This window comes from Budorcas taxicolor, chromosome 2 (assembly GCF_023091745.1).
Source record: "Budorcas taxicolor isolate Tak-1 chromosome 2, Takin1.1, whole genome shotgun sequence".
Lineage (NCBI taxonomy): Eukaryota > Metazoa > Chordata > Mammalia > Artiodactyla > Bovidae > Budorcas > Budorcas taxicolor.
In genome coordinates this window covers 42,000,630-42,016,877 of record NC_068911.1, presented here as the reverse complement: position 1 = coordinate 42,016,877, position 16,248 = coordinate 42,000,630, and the positions used below count along the sequence as shown (strand labels likewise).

Below are 16,248 nucleotides of genomic sequence, written 5' to 3'. Positions count from 1 at the left end.
CCGCCTCGGGAACCTGCCGAGCAGCCCAGGGCCATCCCTCAGCTCCACGGCCTGGTCATTTGTCTCTACAGGAGGACAAGATTTCCGGCCTCACGGGTGGTCATGAGACAACTGCGAACAATGAGTGCCCAGCCCCCGGGCCGTGGAGATAATGAGCTTTGCACAGCACCTCCACTTGGCTCCCCATCAGCGGCCCCAGTGGGGGGTGGGGGCTGGGACACGGAGGCCCTGGGCGCTGATGGGGGCTCCGCACAGCGCGGCCTCGGCTGATAATGGGGTCTGAGAGCTGCGAGTGTGCCGCTGGGTTATTATCTCCTGGCCTCTTAATGCAAGCTGCCCGAGTCCTGCTGATGAGCTGCTGTTGGGGAGGGAAGCAGCCCCCTTGAGCTCGTCAGCGGGGGGCAGAGGGAGAGAGCCTCGGGGGAGGGGGAGAGAGAAGGCCTGGTGCTGCTTGGGGGGTGCCCCAGATGCAGCGCCCACTTCTATCCAGAGCCATGGACACCCCCACCCCCAACTCAGGTGTGCCCTCTGGTGCCCAGAGCCCACGCCAGGTGGGGGTGGCAGGGAGCAGTCCCACAGTTCCCTGGGTGGTCACTGCCCCAGGCCTGCAGTGTGCAGCCCAGGGGCCAAGTCCCTTGGGGGTAGCCGAGCCAGCACCATGTTCTGACGCCCCCGCTAATGAGAGGGGAGTGCCAGCCGGCCTTGGGTGACATGACCCAGGGCACGCTGAAGAAGAACAGAGCTTCAGCCACCACTGCAAGGCCCAGAGGCCGTGGCCAGAGGTGATGGGAGGTGACGCTCCCCCAGAAGCATCTGGCAGGTGGCCCAGGTGGTCAGCGGAGGGCAATGAGGGGGACCTCGACCTTGGCCTCCCACGGCGGGAATGATGGGGTCCACAGGCAAAGCCCACCTGCCCAGGTGCGCACCCTGAGTAGAAAGCTAACATGCTCTTTATTCGAGGAGGGGTGGGCCCTGCGCCCGGCGGTCACTGGTAGCCGGCCAGCTGCAGCACGGTGGGGTAGTGGGCACGGTGGGCCATGCACTTGTGGCGGTCGATGAAGAGGCTGTTGGTCTTGACCGCGATGTCCTTCTCCAGGCTCATGCGTGTGTCCTCCAGGTTGCGCAGGGACTGCTCTGCTTCCAGAAGCTTCTCCTTCAGTGCTGCCAGGGACAGGTTCAGCTCCTCCTCCTCGCTCACCAGCCTGTGGGCAGAGGTGGGCTGAGCGGGGCCAGCCTGGACGCCGGGCCTGCTGAGGGCGCCGAGGGGGCAGCCCCGGGTTCAAAGGCTGGGGACCCGGGCGGGGCATCCTGCTCAATACACTCGGCCATAGAAGGACCACCCAAAGCCCCAGGGGAGACCCAGGCTGGGAGGAGGAGGTGCATCCACCCTGACGTCAGAGGTGTGGAGGGCCAGGACAGGTGGTCGGGGCAGCCATGTGGCTCGGGGAGCTCTGCCTCCCAGACCCCGAGATTCCAGACCAGGGTGAAGTGGGGAGTGTGGCCGGCCCTGGCACTCAGAGACCCACACAGTGTCCCCCTAAAGGGCATGCAGTGTCCAGTGGGGCTGGGGCAGGAGAGGGAATGTGGGAGCCCAGTGTGTGGGGTGGGGGGTGAGGTGGGGGCCGGCGTCTTTCCTCTTTACATCTGCAGGGCTGTGTGTCGGAGGGTGTTCAAGGGGGCCCCAGAGGCTGAAGAGGCCTGGGGGCGGGCGGACGGCGCCCATGTGGTGGAGGGTGACGGCCCAGCCCAGCGAGGCCCCTGCGGCCGCAGCACCTGAACTGGGCAGCGTCTCTGCACAGCTCCACGTTGGGCCGGTGGGAGCGCTGGTACAGGCGAGTCTGGGTCACCTTCAGAGGTGCCTCCTTGTCCTTGATGGCCTGCTTCAGCGCCGCGATGTTGTGCTCCTGGTCTGTGATCTCCCGCAGCGTCTGCACACAGGACAGCCTGTGGGTCACCCTCTGGGTCTTACCCACACAGGATGGCCCTGTGGGTCACCCCGCACCCCAAGCCCTAACCCCTGCTTCTAGGGGCAGTGTGGAAGCAGGGAGGGTGTGCACGGCCACCTCAGCCCTGCCATGGGCACCCAGAGGCCTAGGGTGAGGCTGTGGGAGGACAGCAAAGCTCAGCGCACAGTGGCTTTGTCCTAAGAGCCCCAGCCCTGAGGTCACCAGACCCCGACCCTGGTCAGGTGCTGTGGAGACAAAGACAGCAAAGGTCACCCAGAGAGCCTGGGGTCAGGGCCCTGCTGAGCCAGGGCCAGCATCAGGGACACCCCCTAGATAGCTGAGCCTGCCACCTCCTTCCACCTTCCCTGCTCTGGCCTGCAGCCCTCCCCTGTAACAGTTACGCCACTGGCAATGCCACCATCCTCAAATGCCATTAGGCCTTCTCATCAGCTTAATGAGGGCCCTGGGGGAGGAGTCGGGGTCTTGACCAGGGTTCCCTCAGGATGGACAGGGCCAAGGTGGGCAAGGGCCAGGCCAGGCTGTAACCAGGGCATAGTGGGCAGTGGGAGTGTGATGGTCTGGGCTACCCATTCTGAGCCTGGTCTTTGCAGTTACTGGCGGACTTTGCAGTTACTGGCGGAGAGCCAGTCTCAGGGGCTGCCCTGGCGGGGCCAGGTCATAGGCTGGGTGTGGCCTGGCTGCGCGGTGGGCGTGTCCAGGGTGTGCCCTGGCTGCGCGGTGGGCGTGGCCTGGCCGCGGGCTGAGGTCAGTGGCGAGGCCTCACCTTGCGCAGGTGGTGCTCTAGCTTGTGGCGCGCGTCCTCCAGCTCCTCGCACCGCCGCCCGAAGGCCAGGTTCACGGCGTCGCACTGCAGCCGCAGGTCCTCGGACGTGTCCTGCAGGATGCAGTCGATGAGGTTCCGCAGGTTGACCGAGGCCAGGCGCTCGCGCTCAGCGCGGTACAGGTGTTCCTGGGTGAACTTGGCCCAGGTCTCGGGCGTGGAGGCACTACGGGTGGGGGAGTGGGCTGACACCGCGGTCGGTGGGGGCACCTACCAGGACCTCCCCGCGCCTGCCTCACCCCGAGTCCCCAGCGCCTTGGCACGAACGACCACTCGCAGTCCTAGAGCCACCCGCGCCCCCGTGCCCCGCCCCTTACGGCGCCCGTAGGGTCTCCGCGAGCTCCCAGCGCCTCCTGAGCCGCCCGGGGGTCCCCGCGCTCGTGCCCCGACGGCCGTGGCTGCGCCGGGTGGTGGCCGCGCGCCCCCTGCCGGCCGCACGCGGAGCTGCAGCCCGCTCCCCCCTACACACACACACACACACACACACACACACACACACACACACACACACACTCTCTCACACACACGCACTTTCTCACACACTCACATGCACACGCACACACATTCTCTTTCTCACACACACGCACACTCACACACCCTATCTTACTCTCACACACTCACACACATACACACACACCCCCTCTCACATACTCAATCTCACACTCGTACTCTCACATACACACTCTTACTCACACATTCTCACACACACACTCACACACACACTCTCACTCACACTCCTATGCACACAGTCACACTCACACTCTCATACTCTCTCACACACACACTCACACACTCACTCTCACAGACTCTCACTCAAACACACATATACACTTTCTCTCACACACTCTTCTCTCTCTCTCACACACACACACACACACACACACACACACACACACACACACCCTGCCCCCAGTGCTAGGTCCTGGCTCCTTCTGTGAAGCCCAGCCGGGACAGTCAACCGAGTGTGCCCGGCACTTGGGTGGGGGTCCCGCCGAGCGCCTGCCCTCCCCAGGAGCAGAAGTGCTGCACAGAGGCCCCCAGCGGAGGGACAGGGAGCCCGGGCGGGGTCTCACAGCCCCACCTCTCCTCGAACTTGGCCGAGTGCGGGTAGAACTGCACGTCGGTGCTCTGGTTGTTGTAGCGGCAGCAGGCCTCATCGATGTTGTAGGCCTCCACCTTGTCGGACCAGTCCATCTCGCAGGTTTCCTTGTGCTCCCAGTTCAGCCTGCGGGCGAACAGCAGGCAGGGCCTGCGTCAGGGTGGGTGGGGAGCTGGGCGCACCCCGACGCTGGGCACGGCCAGCCCCCAGGCGGCAGGGGGGCCTCATCTGCTGACGGTGGGCCCTGGGGTGCTGGTCTGGCTCTGGATGTCCTGGCCCCTTGGCCACCCCCACCTGCCCAGTGCCCCCTCCCTGCCCTGTGCTCCTGGCTGTGGCCGGGGACAGTCCGTCACCTCTCGGAGGCTCAGGGCCGGGTCACCCAACCTCCTGCCTACAGTGGCCTGAGGGGTAAGAGGACGGGGTCACCCCGAGGGCAGCTCTGGAGGCCGCCCAGACCCACCGAATCTGGCTCACAGCCTGCATAATGGTCCTTTTCAGGAGCTCCTGAATGTTCCGGATGAGCTCGGCCTCCTAGGGGAGAAGACCCCCGCCCCTGGTGAGAGTCTGAGGACCTCCAGGCTCTTAAACCCCGAGGAAGAGCAGAGTTTCAAGTGATGCCCAGTGGAACTGGGCCCTGCTTGTGGCCCCAGTCTCTTTGGTGGAAGTGGGGGCGAGCCTGGTTCTCTTAGAGGATCTATTCTGGGCTTGGAGCACCCTGTCTGGGGCACTGCAGTGGGCTCTTTGGGGGTCTTCTATGGGCTGTGGGGAACATCAGCCAATGGTGGTTCCCACTTGCTGGGCACGCAGCACCCCCGGGCTCTGAGCCATCACTGGCACCTGCCCACGGACCCCAGAGAGCCCGGCAATAGCCTCTGAGGACCCTATCAACTAAGTCCCCACCGAGGACTGCCCTCACACACCCAGGACACATGGGAACCCTGTGTTTCCTCCTGCCTCCCTGAAGGGTTCATTTCCTGTGGAGGAAAAGCCCTCCCTGGATCTGAATCTTCCCCTCCACTGGGCTCTAAGCCCTTGTGTCTGGTTCTGACCCATGGGCCCGCCTTCCTGTCCTGACTCGGTTGTCCACGTACTGCTGGGCGAGGGGGCCTGGCTCAGAACAGAGACGTCCCTCCTGGAGCGTTGGGAGGTTCTTGAGTGAATGAGTGTGAGGGTGGGGCCATGGGGGGATGGCAGAGGAAGGGCCTGGGCTTAGGGGAGGCACCCAGGTTTGAGGGGGTTCCCGGGTGCCTGACTGTGTGTGTGTCTCCCCACGTCTCAGGAGTGACCGTGGCTGCAGCCTGCTTACAGCTGAGGCCCTTCCCCACCAGCATCAGGGGCCTGGCCTGGGTGACCCCCAGTCCTTCAGGGCTGCCCCAAGAACAGGTCCTGCCGGGTCTCTTTGTGGGATGCACGAGGCCTCCACCCCACCTTCACCGTCCACACCTGCACGCTGGCCTGAGGCTGGATTTCCAACACAGACATTGGCAGGGTGGGGGTGTGGTAGGGCTCCACCTCTGTGAACTCAGGGTCGGGCTTCATCTGCATGACCCAGGGTGACCAGAGGGGCAGGTCAACAGGTGCCGGGACCCAGGGGTGACTGAGGGGCCACCCAGTAGGCACCGGCACCACCACGACCTGACCAGGAGGGTCTCCCTTGGCCTGCACGCATTCCAACCCCAGCCAGCTGCCCCTGGGGCCCAGCTCAGGCCCTTCCTGGTTTCCTGGGGGCCGAGCCCTGCCCTGCCTCAGGCCAACGTCATCCCGGCACACATTCCGGGATGAATGCCACCATGGCCTGGGCCCTGCCTCTCCCCGAGTGAGAGCAGGGGTGGAACAGGCGAGTGGACAAGCACCAGGCTCCAGCCCTGCCCCCGTGCAGGGGGGCACCCAGGCCATGATGCCCCTCACCCAGCAGGGCCTGACTGGCCCAACTTGCAGGGAGCTCAGCTTTGCCCAGCACTCACTGTGGGAACCAGGCCGAGGGAAGGCCAGACCTGGCACCCTCCCCCCTCCCCCCAGGGAGCCCGAGTTCTGCCCCTGCCCCCAGCTGGGGAGGCCCCAGGACCAGTTGGTTCTGGCACCCCACCCCTCTGTGCCTGGGCGTGTGCTCGAGTGTCCCCACGTGGGCAGAGTGCAGGCTCCCAAGGGTGCCCAGGCACCAGGCTCTGCACAGCCAAGTCGAGGGGGGAACACTGGGAAGGTCGCGCTCCCTGGAGGGAGGTGGGAGGCCGGCCTGCGGCTCCAGGGACTGGGCAGCCGAACCTTCAGCAGCTCGATCTCCACACAGTCGCGCACAAGGTCGGGGCGCTGGCGGTGATCGCGGCACTGCAGGTTGTCGGTGACGATGGAGAAGGGCCCGGCCGTGGCGTCCAGGGCGCACTCCAGCCGCTGCTTCTGGGCCAGCAGCTGCGCGGTCTCGGAGACCAGCTCCTCCACCTGGCGCTGCAGCTCCGACTTCCAGCCGTGCGTGTCTTGCAGGCGCCCGCCCACCTTCCTCGTGGAGTCTTGCTGTGTGCGCTGCGCCAGCGCCTCGGTCTCCGCCGCCAGCTGCTGGCTCTCGTGGCGCTGCCGCTCCGACTGGTCGCGGTCGGCAAAGGCCTGGTGGTAGCGGGCATAGCCGTTCTGGAACCACTCGTCCAGTAGGTACTTGGCCGTGCGGAAGCCGGAGGTGGCCAGGCCCGAGGATGTGTGGGCGCCCATGTTTCGGGCCACATTGTACAGCTTGCGGGGCAGCTGGCATGCTGGCACCGTCTGTGGGGCGGGCTCCTTGGTCAGGAGTATGTCCGTCTGTGCCATGGCGCCACCCAGGCACAGGCGGGAGTGAGGAGAGAGGGAGGGGGGCCTCTCAGCTCGCTCAGCAGGGCAGCTCTGGCCACTGGGTCCCCCAGCAGGATGTGGCTTCTGGTCTCCCGGAGACAGTACACACCAAGCCCTCCTGTTGCTAGGCAACTGGAATTCTCCCACCTCCCACCACCTGGTGGCCCTCTTAAAGGGCCAGGCAGGCCCCAGCCCCACCTGTCCTGGCCACACCTGGTACCTGCCAGAGGAGCTGCATGAAGGACAGGCCCTTGTCTCCTGTGTCAGACTTGTTCCTGGGCAGTGCTCTCCTGGGCACCCACGTGTCCCTGATGGGGGTTGACTCAGCCTCCAGTGGGGGCCTTGAATCAGATCCGCAGATCTGCCCCATAGGAAGGAGGCAGGTCCTGTCATGGGGACAGTGTCCCCAAGACCACCCAGGGCCTTGCCTGTGTCTCCTGGTCCCTGGGCTGCTTGTTGTCCTTCAGTTGCTCAGTCGTGTCCCACTCTTTGAGACCCCATGGACTGCAGCACGCCACGCTTCCCTGTCCATCACCATCTCCTAGAGTTTGCTCAAACTCATGTGGCTTCAGTCGATGATGCCATCCACCCATCTCGTCCTCTGTCTCCCCTTATCCTCCGGCCTTCAATCTTTCCCAGCATCAGGGTCTTTTCCAATGAGCCATCTCTTTGAATCTGGTGGCCAAAGTATTGGAGCTTCAACTGCAGCATCAGTTCTTCTAATGAATATTCAGGGTTGATATCCTTCAGGATTTTCTGGTTTGATCTCATTGCCGTCCAGGTTACTCTCAAGAGTCTTCTCCACCACCACAGTCCTAAAGCATCAATTTTTCGGCACTCAATCTTCTTTATCATTCAACTCTCACACCTGTACATGACACTGGGAAAACAGTAGCTTTGACTATATGGACCTTTGTTGGCAAAGTCATGACTCTGCTTGTTAATACACTGTCTAGGTTTGTCATAGCTTTTCTTCCAAGGAGCAAGTGTCTTTTAATTTCATGGCTGCAGTCACTGTCCTCAGTGATCTTGGAGCCCAAGAAAATAAAGTCTGTCACTGTTTCCATTGTTCCCCATCTATTTGCCGTGAAGTATGAAGTGGATGCCGTGATCTTTGTTTTTTTAATGTTGAGCTTTAAGCCAGCGTTTTCACTCTCTTTTTCACTTTCATCAAGAGGTTCTTTAATTCCTCATCACTTTCTGTCATTAGGGTGGTGTCATCTGCGTATCTGAGGTTACTGATATTTCTCCCAGTAATCTCATTTCCAGCTTGTGCTTCATCCAGCCCAGCATTTCACATGATGTACTCTGCATATAAATTAATTAAGCAGGGTGACAATATACAGCCTTGATGTTCTCCTTTCCCAATTTTGAACCAGTCTGTTGTTCCATGTCCGATTCTAACTTGCCTCTTGACCTTCGCTTGGTACCTGGGGAGGATGACATCTCCAAGTGCCCCTTCCTGGGCGGGGAGTCCAAGAGCCCTGTCGATTCCCAACATGACCGGCAGAGGGAGACATTGGCCATGAAATGCGAGAAGGAGGCAGGAAAGGTGGTCTGGTTTTCCCATCTCTTGAAGAATTTTCCACTTTTTGTTGTGATCCACAGAGTCAGAGGCTTTAATGTGGTCCAGGAAGCAGAGGTGGATATTTTTTCTGGAATTCCCTTGCTTTTTTAGGATCCAGAGGATATTGGCAATTTGATCTCTGGTTCCTTCTTCTTTTCTAAATCCAGTTTGAACATCTGGAAGTTCTCAGTTCATGTACTGTTGAAGCCTAGCTTGAAGGATTTTGCTTTGCTAGCATGTGAAATGAGCACAATTGTGCGGTAGTTTGAGCATTCTTTGGCATTGCCCTTCTTTGGGATTGGAATGAAAACTGACCTTTTCCAGTTCTGTGGCCACTGGTGAGTTTTCCAAATTTGCAGGCATATTGAGTGCAGCACTTTCACAGCATCATCTTTTAGGATTTGAAATAGCTCAGCTGGAATTTCATCACCTCCACTAGCCTAGTAATGTTTCATAAGGCCCACTTGACTTCATAGTGATGTTTCATAAGGCCCATTACTTCCAACTTGGGGCTTCCCGTTCTGTCCAGGGACTTCCACTCCCAACAAGGGCCTTAAGACTCCCACCCCAGGCTTCCCCCTCCCTGTCAGTTAGCTCCCCAGGTGCTGGGACCACACCCTCTCTGATGCGCTCCACCGGCTAGATCCTGCGCCTAGTCTGCCTGCTGCCTCCCGCTGCGCCGGCCGGCCTGTGGCTCGGGGTCCGCTCTGCTCTTGGTGGAGCTGGTGTGGGCGGTGCGGGCTCCTGCTTAAGCGTGTCATCATCTCACCTTCCTCTCTCCCCACCTGCCTCCCCCTACCTCAGTTTAAAGGGCTCGTGAGAGGGGTCGACCTACAGGAGGAGCAATCTGGGGGGGGCGCCCTCCCAGGGTAATGTAATGTTTCATAAGGCCCACTTGACTTCACAGCCCAAGATGTCTGCCTCTAGGTGAGTGACCACCGCACCATCTGGGTTATACAGGTCATTAAGACCTTTATTGTACAGTCCTACTGTGTATTTTTGCCATCTCTTCTTAATCTCTTCTGCTTCTTTTAGGTCCTCACATTTCCCGTCCTTTATTTTGCCCATTTTTGCATGAAATATTGCCTTAGCGCCTCTAATTTTCTTGAAGAGATCTGTAGTTTTTCTCATTCTATTGTTTTCCTCTACTTTGCACTGTTCCCTAGAGAAGGCTTTCTTATCTCTCCTTACTATTCTTTGGAATTCTGAATTCTTGGGTATATCTTTCCCTTTCTCGTTTGCTTTTCGCTTGTCTTCTTTTCTCAGCTATTTGTAAGGCCTCGTCAGAAACTGTTTTGCCTTCTTACATTTCTTTCTCTTGCAGATGGTTTTGGTCACCATTTCCCGTACAAAGTTACAAACCTCCATCCTTAGAGCTTCAGACATTCTGTCTATCAGAGCTAATCCCCTGAATCAATTTGTCACCTCCACTGTATAATCATAAGGAATTTGATTTAGGCCGTGCTTGAATGGCCTGGTTGTTTTCCCTACTTTCCTCAATTTGAGCCTGAATTTTGCAATATAGAGCTGTTGATCTGACTCACAGTCAGCTCCAGGCGTTGTTTCTGCCGACTGTTTAGAGCTTCTCCTGGAGGAGGAAATGGAAACCCAATCCAGTATTCTTGCCTTGGAAGTTCCACAGACAGAGGAGACTTGGGAGCTACAATCCATGGGGTTGCAGGGACCGACATGGCAGAGCGACCTGAGAACCACGTGGAGCTCCTCCAGCTTCAGCTGCAAGAATATCATCAGATTTCATTGCTTGATGCCCAACGTGGCCAGCAGAGGGCGACAGTGACCGTGAAATGCTAGAGCAGGGGCAGGTGTATGTACGGATTTATCAAATGTATTGGTTCCCAAACCTCAACTGTGTCAGAAAAATTGAGCTTCGGACCTACGGGACTGCCCTGCTCCCTTCTCAGCAGTGTTCATTCGGACAGCGATCTGAGGCTGCGCTGGGGTCAGCAGAGCTCTGAGCCCCCAAGGACAGGCTGCTTGCACACCCAGGACAGGACGCTGCCCTCCCCACAGGGGGGCTCTGGAGGGCGCCCCCCTAGATTGCTCCTCCTGTAGGTCAGCCCCTCTCACGAGCCCTTCCCTGTCTAATCCTTTAGGGCAAACTGAGGTAGGGGGAGGCAGGTGGGGGGAGAGGAAGGTGAGATGATGACACGCTTAAGCAGGAGCCCGCACCGCCCACACCAGCTCCACCAAGAGCAGAGCGGACCCCGAGCCACAGGCCGGCCGGCGCAGCAGGAGGCAGCAGGCAGGCTAGGCACAAGATCTAGCAGGTGGAGCGCATCAGAGAGGGTGTGGTCCCAGCACCTGGGGAGCTAACTGACAGGGAGGGGGAAGCCTGGGGTGGGAGTCTTAAGGCCCTTGTTGGGACTGGAAGTCCCTGGACAGGAGTGAGAAGCTCCTGGTTGTTGTTCTTGTTGTTCAGTTGCTCAGTCCTCTCTGACACTTAGGGACCGCATGGGCTGCAGCACACCAGGCTTCCCTGTCCTTCACCATCTCCTAGAGTTTGGTCAAATTCATGTTGATTGAGTCGGTGATGCCATCCCACCATCTCATCCTCTGTCGTCCCCTCTCCCCCTGCCTTCAGTCTTTCCCAGCATCAAGCTGTTTTCCAATGAGCTGGCTCTTCAAATCTGGGCAAAGTATTGGAGCTTCAGCTTTAGCATCAGTCCCTCCAGTGAATATTCATGGTTGATTTCCTTCAGGATTTTCTGGTTTGATCTCATCGCTGTCCAGGTTACTCTCAAGGGTCTTGTCCACCACCACAGTCCTAAAGCATCAATTTTTTTTGGCACTCAGCCTTGTTTATCGTCCAACTCTCACATCCATACAGGACACTGGAAAAACCGTAGCTTTGACTACATGGACCTTTGTTGGCAAAGTGATGTTTCTGCCTTTTAATACACTGTCTAGGTTTGCCATGGCCTTTCTTCCGAGGGGTAAGTGTCTTTTCATTTCATGGATGCAGTTCCTGTTCTCAGTGATCTTGGAGTGAAGAAAATTAAGGCTGTCACTGTTTTCATTTTTTCACCATTTGCCATGAAGTGATGCGGTGGGACAGGATGCCATGACCTTTATTTCTTCGACGAAGTTGAGTTTTAAGCCAGCTTTTTTACTCTCTTTCACCTTCATCTAGAGGGTCTTTAGTTCCTCGTCACTTTCTGCCATTAGGGTGGTGTCATCTGTATATCTGCAGTTATTAATATTTCTTGTTTCCAGCTTGCAGTTATTAATATTTCTCCTGGCAATCTTGATTCCAGCTTGTGGTTCATCCAGCCCGGCATTTCACATGATATACTCTGCATACTGGTGGCTCAGCTGGGAAAGAATCTGCCTGCAGTGCGGGAGACCTGGGTTCGATCCCTGGGTTGGGAAGATTCCCTGGAGAAGGGAATAGCTACCCACTCCAGTATTCTAGCCTGGAGAATTCCATGGCATATATAACATGGGGTCACAAAGAGTCAGACACAACACAGCAATTTTCACATACTGACTTAATCTCTGCATATAAGTTAATTAAGAAGGGTGACAATATACAGCCTTGACGTACTCCTTTCCCAGGTTGGAACCAGTCCGTTGTTCCATGTCCGGTTCTCACTTCCTACCTGAGGAGGGTGACATCTCCCAGTGCCCTCTCCTGAGCTGGGAGTCTAAGAGCCGCAGCGATTCCCAACATGACCGTCAGAGGGAGACATTGGCCATGAAATGAGGTAAGGAGGCAGGCAAGGTGGTCTGGTTTTCCCATCTCTTGAAGAATTTTCCACTTTTTGTTGTGATCCATAGAGTCAAAGGCTTTAATGCAGTCCAGGAAGCAGAGTTATATATTTTTTCTGGAATTCCCTTGCTTTTTTAGGATCCAGCGGATATTGGCAATTTGATCTCTGGTTCCTTCTTTTCTAAATCCAGCTTGAACATCTGGAAGTTCTCAGCTCACGTTTGAAGCCTAGCTTGAAGGATTTTGAACATTACTTTGCTAGCATGTGAAATGAGCACAACTGTATGGTAGTTTGAGCATTCTCTGGCATTGCCCTTCTTTGGGACTGGAATGAAAACTGACTCTTTCCAGTCCTGTGGCCACTGGTGAGTTTTCCAAATTTGCTGGCATATTGACTGCATCACTTTCACAGCATCATCTTTTAGGATTTGAAAGAGCTCAGCTGGAATTCCATCACCTCCACTAGCTTTGTTGGTAGTGATGCTTCCTAAGGCCCACTTGACTTCACATTCCTGGATGTCTGGCTCTAGGTGAGTGATCACAGCATCACGGTTATCAGGGTCGTGAAGATCTTTTTTGCGCAGTTCTTCTGTGTTCTCCCCACCTCTTCTTAATCTCTTCTGCTGCTTTGAGGTCCACACCGTTTCTGCCCTTTCTTGTGCTCTTCTTCGCCAAAAATGTTCCCTTGGTATCTCTGATTTTCTAAAGAGATCTCTAGTCTTTATCACTTTATCGTTTTTCTCTATTTCTGTGCATTGTTTCTTTTAGAAGGCTTTCTCACCTCTTCTTCCTATTCTTTGGAACTCTGCTTCAGATGGATATATCTTTCCCTTTCTCCTTTGCTTTTTGCTTCTCTTCTTTTCTCAGCTATTTGTAAGGCCTTCTCAGAAACTGTTTTGCCTTGTTGCACTTCTTTTTCTTGGGTATGGTTTTGGTCTCTATCTCCTGTTCAAAGTTACAAACCTCCATCCAGAGATCTTCAGGCACTCTGTCTATCAGAGCTAATCCCCTGAATCTATTTGTCACCCCCACTGTATAATCATAAGGAATTTGATTTAGGCCATACTTGAATGGCCTGGTGGTTTTCCCTACTTTCTTCAATTTGACCCCGAATTTTGCAAGTAGGAGCTGATGAACTGAGTCACAGTCAGCTCCAGGTCTTGTTTTTTCTGATTGTGTAGAGCTTCTCCTGGAGGAGGAAATGGCAACCTGCCCCGCCCCCCGCCCCTGCCCCCAGTATTCTTGCTTGGAAGTTAGATGGACGGAGAAGACTTGGGGGCTGCAATCCATGGGGTTGGCAGAGTCGGACAGGACGGAGCTCTGAGGACCACCGGAGAGTTTCCGTCTTCGGCTACAAAGCATGTATTAGATATATTGATGATTTATTAACTTTATTTGTTTCCAAACTGAATTTATGTCGGAGAAATTCAACTTCAGACGTGCTGGGACTGCCCAGCTCCCTTTTCCGCAGCAGCTTTCAGACAGCGATCTGAGGCTGCACTGGGGTCAGCAAAGCTCTGAGGCCCCAAGGCGCCCGGACAGACCTTGCACACCCAGAATAAACTCCTTCCACACCCAGGGACAGGACGCTCCTTTCCCCCAGGGGAGATCTGCAGGGCAACACAGACTGATCCTTCCTGAATCAGCCCCTGCCTGGACCCTTCCCTGCCTGGGCCTGATCTCGGGGAAGCTGAGGTGAGAGCAGGCAGAGATGGAGGAGGAGGAGGGCCAGGTGATGACCCTCTCTCTAGCAGGAGCTTGGAAAGCGCCTGCCCCTGCTCTCTGGGCTCAGTGACTGCTGTCCCTGGTGCAGGGGGGCCCTGGGCCACAGGCAGGGCAGCACTGCCAGGAGGCAGCCTGGCCCGGGCTGGGACACGGGCTACGGCTCAGCATCGGGGCACGGACCTGGCAGCTGGAGCAGCTCTTCAGAGATATGGTCCCAGTGCCTGTGGGAGCTCCTGGAAGGGAGGGTGAAGCCCCTGGGAGGGAGTGAAGTAGCTAGTAGGAACGGGGAAGCCCCTGGTAGGAAGGGGGGCCCTGGTAGGAAGGGGGGCCCAAGGTAGGAAGGAGGGGGTGCCTGGTAGGAAGGGGAAGCCCCTGGTAGGAAGGCGAGCCCCTGGTAGGAACAGGGAGCCCAAGGTAAGAGGGGGAGCCCAAGGTAGGAAGGGGGAGCCCCTGGTAGGAAGGGGAGCCCAAGGTAGGAAAGGGAAGCCCCTGGTAGGAAGGGAAAGCCCCTGGTAGGAAAGGGAAGCCCCTGGTAGGAAGGGGAAGCCCCTGGTAGGAAGGCGAGCCCTAGGTAGGAAGGGGGGCCCAAGGTAGGAAAGGGGGGCCCCTAGTAGGAAAAGGAAGCTCCTGGTACAAAGGAGGGAGCCTCTGGTAGGACACTAAAAATCCCTGGAAGAAAGATAGAAGGCCCTACTCAGGAGAAAGAATCCCCTGGTAGGAAGGGGAAGGTTCTGGTAGGTAGAAGGAATCCCTTGGTCAGAAGCAGGAAGCCCCTGGGCAGGAGGAGGAGGCCCTTGGTAGGATGGGCAAACCTCTGGTAGGAAGGGGGAAGTCCCTGGTAGTAAGTGGGAAACCCCTGTGGGGGAAGGGGAAGGCCCTGGTAGCAAAGGAGAAGGCCCTGGAAGAAAGGGGGAATTCCATGCTAAAAAGCGGGAAGCCGCCGGTCGGAAGGATGAAGCCCCTAGTAGGAAGGGGGATGTCCCTGATACAAAGGGGGAAGACCCTGGTAGGGTGCTAAAGTCCCTGGAGAAAAGATGAAAGCCACTGGGAGAAAGGGGGAAACCCCGGTTGGGGTTGCAAAACTACACAGAAGAGCTATACCAGAGAGACTGATGATCCAGACAACCGTGATGGTGTGATCACTCATCTACAGCCAGACACCCTGGAATGTGAAGTCACGTGGGCCTTAGGAGCATCACTAGGGACAAAGCTAGTGGAGGTGATGGAATTCCTGCTGAGCTTTTTCAGATCCTAAATGATGATGCTGTGAAAGTGCTGCGCCCAAGATACCAGCAAATTTGGAAAACTCAGCAGTGGCAACAGGAATGGAAAAAATCGGCTTTTCATTCCATTCCCAAAGAAGGCCAATACCAAAGAATATTCAAACTACCGCACAGTTGCATTCATTTCCAATGCTAGCAAAGTAATGCTCAAAATTCTTCAAGCCAGGCTTCAGCAGTACGTGAACCGAGAACTTCCAGATGTTCAAGCAGGATTCAGAAAAGGCAGAGGAACCAGAGATCAAACTGCAACATAGAGAAAGATAATTCCAGAAACGCATCTACTTTTGCTTCCTTGATTATCTAAAGCCTTTTACTGTATGAATCACAACAAACTGTTGAAAATTTTCAAAGAGATGGGAATACCAGACCGCCTTACCTGCCTCCTGAGAAATCTGTATGCAGGTCAAGAATCAACAGTTAGAACTGGACATGGACATGGAACAACGGACTGGTTCCAAATTGGGAAAGGAATATATGAAGGCTATATACTGTCACCCTGCTTATTTAACTTATATCTAGAGAAAACAACGTGCAATGCTGGGCGGATGAAGCACAAAATGGAACTAAAGATTTCTGGGGGGAATATCAATCACCTCAGATATGCAGATGACACCACCCTTATGGCAGAAAGTGAAGAGGAACTAAAGAGCCTCTTGATGAAGGTGAAAGAGGAGAGTGGAAAAGCTGGCTTAAAACTCAACATTCAAAAAACGAAGATCATAGTATCTGTTCCCATCTCTTCATGGCAGATAGATGGGGAAACAGTGACAGACTTTAATTTTCTTGGGCTCCAAGATCACTGCAGATGGTGACTGCAGCCATGAAATGAAAAGACGCTTGCTCCTTGGAAGAAAAGCTATGACAAACCTAGACACTTGTTAAATTGCAGCAATAATACTTTGCCTGGGTGGCAGGGGGAACCCCCTGAGATGGACGGGTAGCCCCTAGTTGGGAGGCAGGTGGTAAGAATACACAGAAGAACCATGCAAAAAACCTGGATAACCACGATGGTGTGATCACTCACCTAGAGTCAGACATCCTGGAGTGCGAAGTCAAGTGGGTCTTAGGAAGCATCACTAGGAACAAAGCTAGTGGAGGTGATGGAATTCCTGCTGAGCTATTTCAAATCCTTAAAGATGATGCTGTTAAAGTGCTGCACTCAAGATGCCAGCAAAATTGGAAAACTGAGCAGTGGTCACAGGACTGGAAAAGGGTCAGTTTTCATTCCAGCCCCAAAGAA

At 56.1% G+C, this 16,248-nt stretch overlaps 1 protein-coding gene across 1 annotated transcript; it reads right to left on the bottom strand.

Annotated features, from left to right (window-relative positions):
* Positions 1-985: 985 nt before the first annotated feature.
* TEKT4 (tektin 4) lies at positions 986-6,682 on the bottom strand. The gene is made up of 6 exons (XM_052635842.1): positions 6,149-6,682; positions 4,347-4,417; positions 3,869-4,012; positions 2,731-2,953; positions 1,774-1,928; positions 986-1,202 (listed from the first exon to the last, which is right to left on the bottom strand). Exons 1-6 carry the CDS (start codon positions 6,680-6,682, stop codon positions 986-988), a joined length of 1,344 nt encoding a protein of 447 aa, XP_052491802.1.
* Between the last annotated feature and the right edge of the window lie 9,566 nt (positions 6,683-16,248).

What these genes read in the sequence shown, in the direction of transcription:
- TEKT4 (XM_052635842.1), bottom strand. Translation starts at nt 6,682, where the DNA reads ATGGCACAGACGGACATACTCCTGACCAAGGAGCCCGCCCCACAGACG. An exon ending in TAGAGCACCACCTGCGCAAG is followed by an intron (nt 1,929 to 2,730) that starts GTGAGGCCTCGC and finishes TCCTGTGTGCAG; the next exon opens with ACGCTGCGGGAGATCACAGA. An exon ending in AGAGACGCTGCCCAGTTCAG is followed by an intron (nt 1,203 to 1,773) that starts GTGCTGCGGCCG and finishes CTCTGCCCACAG; the next exon opens with GCTGGTGAGCGAGGAGGAGG.